The sequence below is a fragment of the Monopterus albus genome, unplaced genomic scaffold (assembly GCF_001952655.1).
Source record: "Monopterus albus unplaced genomic scaffold, M_albus_1.0 scaffold40.1, whole genome shotgun sequence".
NCBI classification, from domain to species: domain Eukaryota; kingdom Metazoa; phylum Chordata; class Actinopteri; order Synbranchiformes; family Synbranchidae; genus Monopterus; species Monopterus albus.
In genome coordinates this window covers 5,318,116-5,332,951 of record NW_018127920.1, presented here as the reverse complement: position 1 = coordinate 5,332,951, position 14,836 = coordinate 5,318,116, and the positions used below count along the sequence as shown (strand labels likewise).

General features: G+C 40.2%; 1 protein-coding gene across 2 annotated transcripts in view; it reads right to left on the bottom strand.

Moving 5' to 3' along the window:
• enpep (glutamyl aminopeptidase) overlaps positions 1 to 14,836 on the bottom strand; it is a 48,325-nt gene that overhangs the window by 25,201 nt on the left and 8,288 nt on the right. For both annotated transcript variants that reach the window (XM_020599395.1, XM_020599394.1), the window contains one exon: positions 14,577 to 14,731. In XM_020599395.1, coding sequence (XP_020455051.1) covers positions 14,577 to 14,731 — 155 coding nt within the window. The remainder of the gene's footprint in view (positions 1 to 14,576; positions 14,732 to 14,836) is intronic.

Genomic DNA, 14,836 nt, shown 5'->3' with positions numbered 1-14,836 from the left:
TGCCCACTTGTCAGCTCACATTTCACTCCCCCTTTACACCGAAGGGTAACAGCATTCAATTTCGAGAAATTAACAAAATCTTAGCTTTTGGAGTCATCCATTTATCATACAAATCTTTAAGACGCACCTGCAGCTCTCGAGGCGTCTCTCCTTCTTCCAAATTCAGACTCCCTTAAATTTTTCACTCTTTGTTATATTGCAGCCATATTCTAAAATCATTTAAGTTCATTTTTTTCCTCATTAATGTACACACAGCACCCCATATTGACAGAAAAACACAGAATTTTTGACATTTTTGCAGATTTATTAAAAAAGAAAAACTGAAATATCACATGGTCATAAGTATTCAGACCCTTTGCTGTGACACTCATATATTTAACTTAGGTGCTGTCCATTTCTTCTGATCATCCCTGAGATGGTTCTACACCTTCATTTGAGTCCAGCTGTGTTTGATTATACTGATTGGACGTGATTAGGAAAGCCACACACCTGTCTATATAAGACCCTACAGCTCACAGTGCATGTCAGAGCAAATGAGAATCATGAGGTCAAAGGAACTGCCTGAAGAGCTCAGAGACAGAATTGTGGCAAGGCACAGATCTGGCCAAGGTTACAAAAACATTTCTGCTGCACTTAAGGTTCCTAAGAGCACAGTGGCCTCCATAATCCTTAAATGGAAGACGTTTGGGACGACCAGAACCCTTCCTAGAGCTGGCCGTCTGGCCAAACTGAGCTATCGGGGGAGAAGAGCCTTGGTGAGAGAGGTACAGAAGAACCCAAAGATGACTGTGGCTGAGCTCCAGAGATGCAGTCGGGAGATGGGAGAAAGTTGTAGAAAGTCAACCATCACTGCAGCCCTCCACCAGTCGGGGCTTTATGGCAGAGTGGCCCGACGGAAGCCTCTCCTCAGTGCAAGACACATGAAAGCCTGCATGGAGTTTGCTAAAAAACACCTGAAGGACTCCAAGATGGTGAGAAATAAGATTCTCTGGTCTGATGAGATCAAGATAGAACTTTTTGGCCTTAATTCTAAGCGGTATGTGTGGAGAAAACCAGGCACTGCTCATCACCTGTCCAATACGGTCCCAACAGTGAAGCATGGTGGTGGCAGCATCATGCTATGGGGGTGTTTTTCAGCTGCAGGGACAGGACGACTGGTTGCAATCGAGGGAAGGATGAATGCGGCCAAGTACAGGCATATCCTGGACAAAAACCTTCTTCCGAGTGCTCAGGACCTCAGACTGGGCCGAAGGTTCACCTTCCAACATGACGATGACCCTAAGCACACAGCTAAAATAACGAAGGAGCGGCTTCACAATAACTCCGTGACTGTTCTTGAATGGTCCAGCCAGAGCCCTGACTTAAACCCAATTGAGCATCTCTGGAGAGACCTGAAAATGTCAACCAATGTTTACCATCCAACCTGACAGAACTGGAGAGGATCTGCAAGGAGGAATGGCAGAGGATCCCCAAATGCAGGTGTGAAAAACTTGTTGCATCATTCCCAAAAAGACTCATGGCTGTATTAGCTCAAAAGGGTGCTTCTACTAAATACTGAGCAAAGGGTCTGAATACTTATGACCATGTGATATTTCAGTTTTTCTTTTTTAATAAATCTGCAAAAATGTCAAAAATTCTGTGTTTTTCTGTCTATGTGAGGTGCTGTATGTACATTAATGAGGAAAAAAATGAACTTAAATGATTTTAGCATATGGCTGCAATATAACAAAGAGTGAAAAATTTAACAGGTAGCGTAGCGCCAACACTAACATCATGGGTTGTTAATCCGCTGGTTAACCAGCAACACATCACACTCGGGAAACACACTAGCCTCAAGCAGTGAAAACAAACAAGTACTGTGCTACGGGGGAATCCAGTGCTGATGAGCTGATCATTCACTGCAGCAGAGGCTTCAATGACCAGCTGATCTTAGGTTAGACCCGGGCAGGTTAAACAGTGAGTCCCTGTACAATAACATTCCTGGACATGTAGTAAACTCAGGCCCTGTATTTTTATCCACATCCTCTGGTCACAGCAGTCACAGGAAGGAAAATATGTCCACAAAACCAAGCACAGTTAAAAAATTCCAGTTTTTCAAAAATGTTTTCATAAGTGTATTTATTTCTGCTACAAAACACACATTGCATATCTGTTAATGCCTTATTTCTGTAATGTTAGAGAGAATCATTGTAACGCTGCAGATGTTATGTCTCAAATAAAATCAAATTTATTTATATAGCACTTTAAAATAACATCCAGCTGACCAAAGTACTTTACATGGCAGAATAAAATCACAATAAATGACTAAAATAGAATAGTGCAAAAAAAAATAAAACAGCACAATAACACAGACACACAGATGTCTGCATTATGCCAGTTAATGTTAAGGTAGCCCCCCTCACCAGGAGGGTGAGGGAGGACTGAGGTTTGACTCAAGTTTGCAGACCCAGGTGCTTGGGGGAAAAACATGGCGGTAACGGGTAAATAAAAAGAACACAAAGTATCAAAAGAACATAACATGGGAAAGTACGGTACTTGGATATGTATGATATGTAGTGTAGTGTAAATTTGCGTAGCGCGTAGGTAGTGTGGTAGAGTCAAGCCAAAACGCACAGTGTCTGTCAGCATAGCATCCTACCAACATGTACAGTCCGCGTTACTCTGTTAATGTTCCGGCAAAAGCGGAGTGTCTGCCAGAGGTTTATATAAGGAGGAGAAGGTAATCATCGGGATGCACCCCAGCTGTGTGCATCGACAAACCAGTCGCTAATTACTGGAATGCAACACAGCTGAGGTGCAGAGCCCACAGGATAGAGAAAGCAGAGGAGAAAAAGGCGGAGGAGAGGCAGCGGCCACCGAGCGGCCCTGACAGTTAAACTATGGGGTTTCTCAACTACCCGCTTTGTTTAGAGTGTTACACATTTCTTTTCATTGGTACATATATTGTTGTTTTTCTATCTATTGAGGAGAAATTCAAATTAATTAATGCCATTGAGGTTCATTGTCCTGTTCACTTTTGACACAACACTGGAAGGAGGAGGTGTGCGTGTTCACAAACTATCTTCTCATTTTTAGGAAGAGGCTCTCTGGTTTTATCATTCTGAAATAATTACAAAATAGTTGGAGTTATGATGGGTGCAAAGCTAATCTAGAGGTACCCAAGATTAAACACTAAATAGCTAGAAATGAGCAAAATGAGCAGCCATAGGGACTTTAAATGCTAACTTCTACAAAGTGGTACATGACATCCCCACAGTAAAATATTCACAATTTAACATGTTTCTTTTCTCCACACACACCTGTCTCCAATAGTTGCCAACCTATACATGGAAGAATTTGAGGACAAAGCCCTGTCTTCCTTTACTGGTACAGCTCCCAGCCACTGGTTTCACTACATGGGCAACACATGGGTTAAAATCAGGACCCAGGAGGTAGAGGCTTTCACCAAGCATATCAACTCTGCAAATATCAACATCAAGTTCACTCGTGAGGATGCCAAGGATGCGCGGTCCATATAGGAGGAGACAGAAGCCTTAAGGTGAAAGTATACTGGAAACCTACAAACACAGACCAATGCCTTCTTTTTGACTCACATCATCTGCTTCAACACAAACTTAGAGTTATGAGAACGCTAAATCACAGGGCAGAGAAAGTGCACACAACTGCAGAAGGGATCAAGAAGGAGGAACTACACATTCCCTTAAGGTTTGTGGGTACCCCAAGTGGGCCTTCCCAAAGCAAGGAAGAGGTCCAACACCAATAGGAAGAAACCAGAAACAAGAGGGGATAACACTGTCGTCCCTTATATTGCTGGTTTATCAGAGAAGCTAAAAAGGATCTTTCGCAACCACAATATCCCAGTCAACTTTAAGCCAGACAACACTCTGCAGCGGAGACTGGTCCATCCCAAAGACAAAACACCCAGACACAGTCTCTCACCGATACCAGACCCTAATGACTCTGCCATTAGAGGACATTGTTGGCCATCAAGGGACTGAAACCCCACCCAGTGGGATAAATACCTCCTGCTAACCACCAGTCAGGCAGAATTGATGAAGCCTCATGGATGATAGGTGAAACATTTTCTACCTAAAACTACATCCAGATGCTGTCTTCTAAGTATTTTCAGCATACTATTACATGGATGACTGAGAATTTACACAGACATGAGCAGCCAATTCCGGGTGATATGCCTCCTTCACAGTGCTCATGAAGCACTATAACCAATAGGTTGTATTCTTCAGATTGGTAATTTTCATAGCTTCTTCCATTTTTAAGGCAAAATATTAATAGAAGGTGGCTTATATCCTGTAAAGATGGGTGCCCCCCTTCTCTATATGTTTCATTCTGATAGGCGCAGTGTGTTCTTCCAAGTCTCCACCAATAATGGAAATTGTTTATACAATATAACAATATACTGGTGTATGAAGGCCATGATATGCTAACCCCTGGACATAGGAATAAAGCTTAACCTCTCACACTAAGGTGGCATATTTGAAACTTATTAATGCTCCAAACACTGCTTGAGATTGTAAGACGGAGATATTCACTCAGTAATTGACTACCATGAACCTGTGAACAGAGTTCCCTGCAGACCTCTCTCTTTCATGTTATTAATTCAGGATAAGACCCCAAACCTCCCAAATAATAACAACCTGCAGTTATTGTGGCAGCTACCTCCTTAAACCCTCAGATGTTACCATATTGAGAAACGTTCGCCGAAGGCTTTTCTTTATTTTAATCTTCTGAAAACTGGGGTCATCTGAAATAACCAATGAAAGCTGTGTGACTGCACACTTAAGACCATATTTGTTTTGCATAGTATTTAGTTGACCTAAGATGTTATTAAGGATAGGATATTTAAAGAATAGTGTATATTATGTAACAAGTAAATAACTGGATATTTTAGATAAAATCCTTTTCTGATATAACTTTCTAAACACTGCCTCCCTTCGGACAGCCAGCTGGTTTGTACGGCATAACAAGTGCAAACTCAATAAAATCATAAGTGTGTCAATAACATCAAACTTGACTCAGTAACCACAGAGGGTATTAAACCTTTTCAGGAATTTTATATAGAAGCTTAACAGAGCTACAGCAAAGCAACAAGCAATAAAATATAAAGCTTAAAATCATCAATAATCAGCTTACAATCTAAATAAATCTAAAACTACAATTTTTAAACAAAAATTTAAAATGATCATACTGATTACAATTACGGTATTATGGTTGAGCTAAGCTCTTGATCTGAATAAAAGTCAAAGGTCTCACGTCACCGATCCTCAGCTGGCTCTAGGTGGGGTGGTGGCCGATTGGACCATCATTTGTTCCTCTTTTTCTTTTTTGCCATGATTCAAGCTTTCACAAGGGGGAAAGAATTTATAAACAAAAATATCAAAGCTCATCCAGTTCAATCCCCAAAACCCTCAAAGAAAGGAATAGGACAAATTCAGATAAACAATGTTTTTCTTGGTCAAATCTTCTGTGACTCAGGAAAACATAAAAGACATGAAAATGTCTATAAACAGTCTCCTTTTGGTCCAAATACTCATAAAGACATGAATCCAAATCTTCATAAAGACATGAAAGTGTCTAAAACTGTCTTCTTTTCAAGCCATCCTTTCCCCACCAGGCCAGGTGGGTTTTGGCTTTTTGTTAAAATTCTTCATTTCTTCATCAGTCATCTTTGAAGCAGGAATTTAGTTTCCCCACTGAACTATGAGGCTCTGCCACAGTTTCATCGTCCCTCGTCGGCATGCATCCTCCTCCTCTGACAGACTGAACGGCTGTGTCCAAGCACCCAGAAAAGGGTGCTCTTTCTCCCATGACAACATCTTTCCCCCCTCACAGGCTGAGCCTGCGGGGGAGCACCCCCAGGGGGGCTCCTCTTCACGGGCTGCCTCCCGCAGTCCTCAGTCTCCTGGAAGTCGGATGGTCAACCGGACCGAGCCTCCGGCCGCAGCCGTGAAAAGACTCTCCGTTCCTCTTTTTGCCTCAGTTTTTAAAGGATCCTGGTCAGTAGCCTCCATCCTCTCATCCAACCAGATGCCGCAGTTTGCAGTTAATACCTTATTTGGCGTGCAAAATCATATTGAACTGAAGTATTGCATATTTTTTACTGTCAGTCCAAGCCTACTGCCCGTAACCGGCCTCTGCCCCACTGTGATCCAGCCTTGGATTCTACTTCCTCTTTTCTAGAAAACTAAACCATTTGAATACATAACAAAAATACAAGAAACTCACATCTGACTGAAATATCAAAATTCCATCATTGCTTTTTAAACAATCAGAATTACACACTGATTTCACACAAAACTATCAATGCCTTAAAATCAAAACATAAATCTTTATATTTTGAATACTTTACTTTGACTAAACGTGGATTATCATTGATTAGACATTGATCAAACAATTATCAGTCAAATCTTTACTTTTGTGCTTGAAACCATCATTTTTGTTACTTCCTCAGTATGCTGTGTGTCTCTTCTCTGAGTGGCGTGCTCATGTGTGTCCATTTCCTCTTTTTTGTGATTCTTACATTTTTCACCTTGTGAGATGTAAATCACTTTTCCCCACTCTTTTAATACAATCATTTCACATTTTATTCTTACACATGTACTAATGATTATTTCAACAAACACACACATAAATCATTTTATGATTATCTTTACTTAACTTTTCTAAGCATTCTGCCACAGCATTTTAATAATAATTCCTTTGTCTTCTCCAACCTCCCCTGGAACTTCTTCTTTCTCCTCTGCCTTCTCTGTATCTCGGTGCTCTTTGAGGCCCGTTTTTACAGCCTTGCTGATACTGGTCAATGCACTGGATAGTATTTATAGTATTCATCTACCTGCCCATTTATTTGTTTCAGGATTATGTTTATGCAGGATTTTTAGCTGGCAGCATTATTTGTTAAGAAAGCACATCTGAAAGGCCTACACCATGACAGGGATCACCAAGGATGACTATGCGAGATCGTGAGACAGCGTGGGGGTATTCAAAATGGTGATACACAGTCACTGGGTCTAAACAAAAACTTTTGCTAGCTATTTTTTCGGACTTTATAACCCACTACTGGTATTAAACGAGCAATCCATCGGAATCGCAAGTTACTGTCAATAACTGCAATGGATCTTTCACATACTGAAGGATTTATTGGACCTAGAATCGTTCATCGACCAATACTACATTCACTGCAGTATAGATACTGCCAGTACAAACCAGCAAGACACCCCAAAAACAAACATACGGAAAAAGACCTCTTCTACAGATTCAAGCAATCTACAGACGACAGACATGGAGGTCAGTGTTCTTGCATCCATCAATAAAAAAACTCGACTTAGTGGTCATATTTCATGAGGAAATAAAAGAACTCTGGTCAAGCCGGGAATTTGCCTACAACTACATTGAAAACTCTCTCGAAGCATCCGTCAAAAACCTCAGCAACAAAATGGACTCCATCATGAAAGAAAACAGAATAATGACAGAAACAATACTGGACATTCAAACCAGAAACAGGCAAGACAACCTGATCTTTTCCGGCATTCCAGAACAATCACCCAACAACCCTGAAGCACTGGTTAAAGACTTCATGAAAAACCAACTCAAGTATGTTACACACAAGGAGTTTGTTGCTGGTACAGAACCAAGGCAGCCATCTGCGGCATCAACTCAACCGATGGCTCTAAGCATCGGGGGTAACTTGGGGGTTCAGTGTCCAAAAGACACCTCCACAATACCAACACACATGAACACAGCCATCACGACACTCTTATTAAAATCAAACAGACCCAATCCACCCTTCTAGTTACCGTCCCTTATGTTAGGATTGGATTTCAGGAGTTACAGTTGTTTTATTTACTGTTAGTATTATTTTGCTTTTATAATGATAGAGTTTAGTATGACTGTCTGTGTTTCATTAGCAGCACCATGTATCAGTATAAACCTGGCTCTCATGCATGGATTAAAGTTATAATATTCAGCTTTGAGTCAACTTGTAGTATATTTCATCTTCTTGGAAAATTGTGCAAGAATAGATTGCATAGATAAGTGTCATTCTGGAAACTATAGAAGCAAAACACACACACACACACACACACACACACACACACACACACCGCTTATACGAACATTCTAGAATATTGACGTGACCACCCATGTACAGGGCAGTCCCAGCCCGAGAAGATAAATGTGAATGATTTTTGATTATTGAGGCTCTTGGGACTTGTCATCTCATAGAGCCCAGCGCTGTAATAACTCTGCATTTAACCAGAAGAAAATACATCTACGTAAAGCTGATTCCTGTTTCCTGAGTGTTATTTCTTGGGGCCTTCAGATAAAAGAACCGGTTGCAGCTAAAACTTATCACTTATTAATTCAGATTTAAAAATCATTTCCAAAGCCCTAGCCACTAGAATAGAGATAATCACTCCAATATTAATCCACCCAGACCAAACAGGTTTCATCAAAAACAGAAATGCTCCAGATAGCATCTGTAGATTATTTAATTTGATTAATCGTGCACAACAAAACAAACCAAAACCATAAATTTATCACTAGATGCAGAGAAAGCATTTGACAAAGATAACTGGACATTTCTCTTCTGTACATTCTGTAGATTTGGGTTTGGAGAGTCATTCATCTATTGGATAAAAACACTGTACACATCACCTAGGGCAACAATAAGTGCAACTGGGATCAGGTCACAAAGTTTCATTTTACAGCAGGGTATCAGACAAGGATGCCCACTCTCACCATCTCTATTCGCCATTTTCATCGAGCCTCTAGCAGCAGCAATACAACTGAGCAATATAATTAAAGGAATACAAGATGCTCACTCAGAACATAAAATTAGTCTTTATGCAGATGATTTATTATTATATACAATATACAGGATCCCTATAATTCTCTAAAGGAAACTTTACACTAACACATTTTTTAAGATCTCAAACTAAACAATAAATTGGAATAAATCCAGCATACTACCACTCTCTGAGGATGCCTGGGATTCTGCAGCTCAAGACTCCTCCCCCCAATTCTGCACAGGCAATATTAAATACCTTGGTAATATCTCTCCCAGGCTATCAGAACTTTTTAATCTCAACTACACCCCCATTCTAAAAAAGATAGAAGAAGATTTCAAACGCTGGTCCAATCTTTCTCTCTCACTCATTGGTCAAATAGCTACTGTCAACATGAAAACTCTACCTCAAATCAACTGTTTACAATGCTTCCCACAACACCCACAGATAAATGGTTTGAATCACATGATTCTATAACTTCACAGTTTTATTGGAAAAACAAGAAACCCCAAATTTCTCTATCTACATTCCCAAAAGAAGAAATCACTAGGTGGTTTAGAAGCACCAAATTTCCAGTATTACTATTTGACAGATCAGCTACAATATTTAGTCAAATTGATTCAGAAGGACAGTTACAACAGTGCATGGATAGAATTAGAGCAAAATTACTCAAAAAATAACTCAAATATCTCAGTTGCAGACCTTCGTTTTCTATCAAACTCTATTAAGAAAATGAATCACTGTAAGAACATCACAATCCTCTCAACTCTGACAGCCTGGTGGAAAGCAAGCAAAATCACTAAATCATCACTTGCACCATGTAGATACACTCCAATTTGGCACAACCCTGATTTCAACTGCATAATAACCCTATCTATTTCCCAGCATGGCAACATAAAGGAATCACTCACTTACATCACCTATTTGAAAGTAACCAGTTCATATCATACACTGATCCAGAAGTACAGAGTTCAGAGAGAACAGTTCCTCCAGTACAATCAACTAAAATCCATAATTAAGTCAAAGATTAATGTAACCAATAACCCACTACAATCCTCCAAATTAATTGAAGAATTTAAGAAAATGACATCCTCCAAGAAAATAATATCCAAGCTATATAAACTCATATCAAATACAGAATCAACAATAACAATACCAAACCTCAAATGGGAAAACGATTTAACTCTCTCCCTCAGCTCTGACTTCTGGATAGAAATTTGCAATAACATCTTTTCTATGACCAGGAATGTAAATTTACAACTTATACAATACAAGATCATTTACAGGACCCATATTACACAAAGTAAAATGTTCAAAATGGGTTTCACTGACATTGACATCAGCTCACAATGCATTGTAGGTTGCACGGACAATTATTTTCATGCTACTTGGACTTGCCAACCATTCCCACTGGAAAGCAGTGACAGAGAAACTCTCCACCATCTTGGGCTGTAGAATCCCTCCTTCTCCATCACTTTGCTTACTCGCTAATATCATAAAAATCGGCGTACGCATGGGCCCTCTTTGTGGACTTCAGCTCAGCATTCCACACCATCATCCCGGACATCCTCCACTCCAAACTCACCCAGCTCACTGTGCCTGCCCCCACCTGTCAGTCGATAACTAGCTTTCTGACAGACAGGAAGCAACAGGTGAGGCTGGGGAAAACCACATCCAGCATTCAGACAATAAGCACAGGTGCCCCCCAGGGATGTGTGCTCTCCCCTCTGCTGTTTTCACTCTACACCAACGACTGCATCTCAAAGGACCCCTCTGTCAACCTCCTAAAGTTTGCTGATGACACAACGGTCATTGGTCTCATCCGAGATGATGACGAGTCAGCCTACAGATGGGAGGTTGAGCAGCTGGTCCTGTGGTGTAGCTGCAACAACCTGGAGCTGAACACACTCAAAACAGTGGAGATGACAGTGGACTTCAGGAAGAACCCCCCCCACCTTAGCCCTCCTCACCATACTTGGCAGCACTGTATCAGCAGTAAAGTCCTACAAGTTCGTGGGCTCCACTATCTCCCAGGACTTGAAGTGGATGTCCAACATCAGGACCATCATCAAGAAGGCACAGCAGAGGATGTACTTCCTGCACTGCATTTTAATTTCGTTGTACAATGTACAATGACAATAAAGATATAAAGATAAAGATAAAGACTTTCCAGCATTTTTCCTGCACCTGTGATTCCAGCTCTGACCCTGGATTGCCTTTTTGACCAATGATTACTGCCTAAACCTCCTGATTCCGATTGCGTACTGTGTTTCGACCTTTGGACTTCCCTTTTGACCGTGCTTTGAATGTGTAAATGCTTACCTTGAATGTATAAGTTTGCTGGCTCTGACCCTGGACTGTATTACCAACCTGAGATTGTGTTTCATGTTTAATCAGTTTCTGTGTTGCTTTGTTCATTACCTGTGCTCTTATTAAAGAGACAGTTTTGCTTTTACTCGTCTGGCTCTATAACTGAGTTCACCCCTGGACACGCCGATTCCTGACACCTACCAATTAAATACAAAAACCCACTCCTCGTTTCTCTAGCTATTGCCAAGAAAACAATCTTTCAAAACTGGAAATCAAAAAAAATCACTACACATAAACCACCTGACCAACTTCTGATACAATGCATCACATTAGAGAAAATGACATTCACTCACAAGAATAGTTTATCAGCTTTTTATGTTACATGGAACTCGTTTCTAACAAGTTTCAACTTGAACCAAACACCTGGGGCTAAGGCCACGCACATTCCCACCAACCTTTAAAAATTTAACAAGCTGATTTTATTAGTAGTACTGTTATCATCATTATTATTGGTAATTATTTATTTATTTATTTACTTATTTTCCCTCCTTTTCCCTTTCTTGCCCTTAATAGACTGCTTAAGTTAGAAATACTTACACTACACACCCTCACACACTACAGTCTTGTAAAACACTATCTTTTTGTAATGTCATGTATCTGTTGTCTTGTCTCCCATGTTTGGTCCTGTTTTGTTAATGTGTTACTTTGTTTCAATAAAAAAAAAGTAATGCGGAAAAAAAAAATTAAGACGGGAAGGTGAATCTATCCCAGTCCATTGTCTATATTTACACATACACAGTGATATATTTCCTAAAAGTATTTGATTATGATTTTAGTATTTATTCCATCTTTTGCCAGTAATAATATGTCTGTTTAAATAGATAATGTTGATAACATCCCAGGATGGTTGGCTTGACAGCATATTATTCACCAAGTAGCCACAAGGGGCGCTAAGATGTAGTCAGTTTGCCCTGTAGTTATTTTTTACACTATGGTAGCACAACCCAGTACATCATGCCAAAAAACAATTGCAAGGTAGTTGTTCTCAGCCATTCTACCTCACCATGTAGGCGCGCACATCTGGTTTTACACATTACAAATGGTTAAGCAGAGTATTATACATGTTCTGTGTCTCCTTTTTTATCCTCCAGGTACCTCCAGCAACTGCTTTAGTGCTTTACACAAATGAGACTTTAGGACAGGCACTAAGTGTCTAAGGGTTTAGGAAGTAGCAACAAAGGGAGTAGACATTAGATCACTGCACGTGTGTGCTAGCAAAAATCAGAACCATCCACAGTCATTGTAACCGATGCAATATATAGCATGTTATTCGTAGAACTACCACTAGGGATGCGGAGATATCCTTGTATCCTTCCCCAGATCCGTGTCTTGACAATCCTGTCTCACATGTCTGTGGACAATTTTCTCAACCTCAAGGCTTTGTTTTCACTTTTACATACACCATCACCTATAAGACCTTTATACAGATAGGTGTGTGCCTTTCCAAATTATATCCACTACATTAAATTAAACTGAGAATTACAGATTCAAAGAATCTGAGAGTAGAAGCATCTGAATGACCACTGACAGGAGCAGGATGTACCAGAGTTCAGTTGCAAGTGTCATAACAAAGGGTCTGAATATTTCAGATATTTCAGTCTTTTATTTGTAATACCATTACAAAACACTACAAAACCCTGTTTTCACTTTATCATTGTGGAGTACTGTGTGTAGATTGTTGAGAAAAAAACTGAATTCATTTTAAAATGAGTCTGAAACAAAATGTGGAAACCTTGAAAAGGTCTGAATACTTTCCATACTAACTGTACAACACATGACCATTGGTTGTAATAATCTGCTGGTACAAAAGATGTATAGAGTCATTTCTTTACAAGACAGTCTCCCAAAACCGTTTAGTGACAAACTCCACCTCAGAGGTCCCTCTGTTAAACTCCTAAAGTTCGCAGATGACATAACAGTCATCACTCATCCGAGATGGTGACAAGTTGGCCTACAGACGGGAGGGTGAACAGCTGATTCTGTGGTATGGTCTCAACAGCACTGTATCACTATCTCCCTGGACTTGAAGTGGTGGTCCACCATCAGCACCATCATCAAGAAGGCACAGTAAAGAACAGAAAATGCCAGCTGAGGAAGTTCAACCTGCCAGCCTGAAGAAAAAATCATCAGAGCCAGCCTGCCCTCCATGGAGGACTTGTACACCTCATCAGTCAAAAGTAGGGCAGAGACGATTTCTGCAGACCCCCCACACCTTGGACACAAACAGTCCCCTCTGGATGGCACTACAGGTGACTGTATGCCAAAACAGACAGACAAGTTTCTTCCCCTGCGCCATCACTCTGATGAACCGGTATCCATATTTATACTGTATGTATAACAAGATACAGCAAACACTGCAGTGCAGTAACCTATAGGTGTCATCACTGTACATAAAATAGCTCATTGTTAACTTGTATATATGCACATTTTTAGAAATACAGTAAAACCTTGGATTGCGAATAACCTAGCCTGCGAGTGTTTTGCAAGACGAGCAAAAATTTCTTATAAATTTTAACTTGATAAACGGGCGAGGTCTTATGTATGCTTTGTCTCCCGAGCGTCAAATCACAACTGAGCCGATGGTTCTCGCGCCTTACTCATATAGTCAACATCTGTACTGCAACAATGGCCCCAATGAAGAAAAGATAAAGGTTGAAAAGAAAGGCAGTAAGAAAAAGGAGGTGATTATGGTGGAAGTTAAAAAGGAAATGATCGAGAAGCATGAATGAGGCATGTGAGTGACCAACATTGCAAGATTTTATTAGGGAGATGTGTAAAATGTGGGAAATGGTGCAAAATTTTGTGGAAAAGCACCACCTGAATAAGGCTGTAGCAGTGCAAATGATAAATTGGTTTAACGGCAATGCAATGTCACATTTGTGCCAAATCCTCAAAAGGAGGCAAAAGCAAGTGTCATTGGATAGGTTCCTTATTAAAGTCGCACAAAGAAAAAAAGATTTCAGTGAGCCAACAGATAGCAGATAGCTCTTCTCTCTGTCTCCCTCACGCAGCCACGATTCTTTTCAAAGGTTCATTTGTTTTATTTTTACTATATACTATATTTTGCATTACTGTAATCATTTTTGTATGAATAAGTGGTTGTGGAACGAATCAGCCAAGTTGCCATTATTACTTGTGGGGAAATTTGCTTTGATATGCAAGTGCTTTGGATTACAAGCATGTTGCCGGCACGAATTACGTATACTCACAATCCAAGGTTTTACTGTAGATGGTTGTTTGTCGTCTTGTTTTTTCTTACTAGTTATTCTTTTTTTTTTTGGTGCATATTGGAGTCCATTGAGCTGGAGTCAAATTCCTTTTATTTTACCATACTTGTTAATAATGTTTATGATTGACTGACTGATTGAAATAAGCACACTAAATAATACTAGAAAGTGATACCTGGTGAACCAACTCATGGGCGATAACACTGGCAACTCTCTGCTTGTTGCTTGAGGAAGACTCGTTTTCATCATACAGCAGGTTGTTCTCCCTGTAGGTGATGAGGCCCCAGTTCTCCATGGCACCAGTGCCAAAGTTAGGGATGGCTATCATATCTGGATCAAAAGAGCAGAGCTGTCAGAACCTAAATATACAAATTACTCAGTCTGCTGGGCTCACAGCGAGCCACAGTCTGGTATCTCTCTGGTTTAACAGAAAGG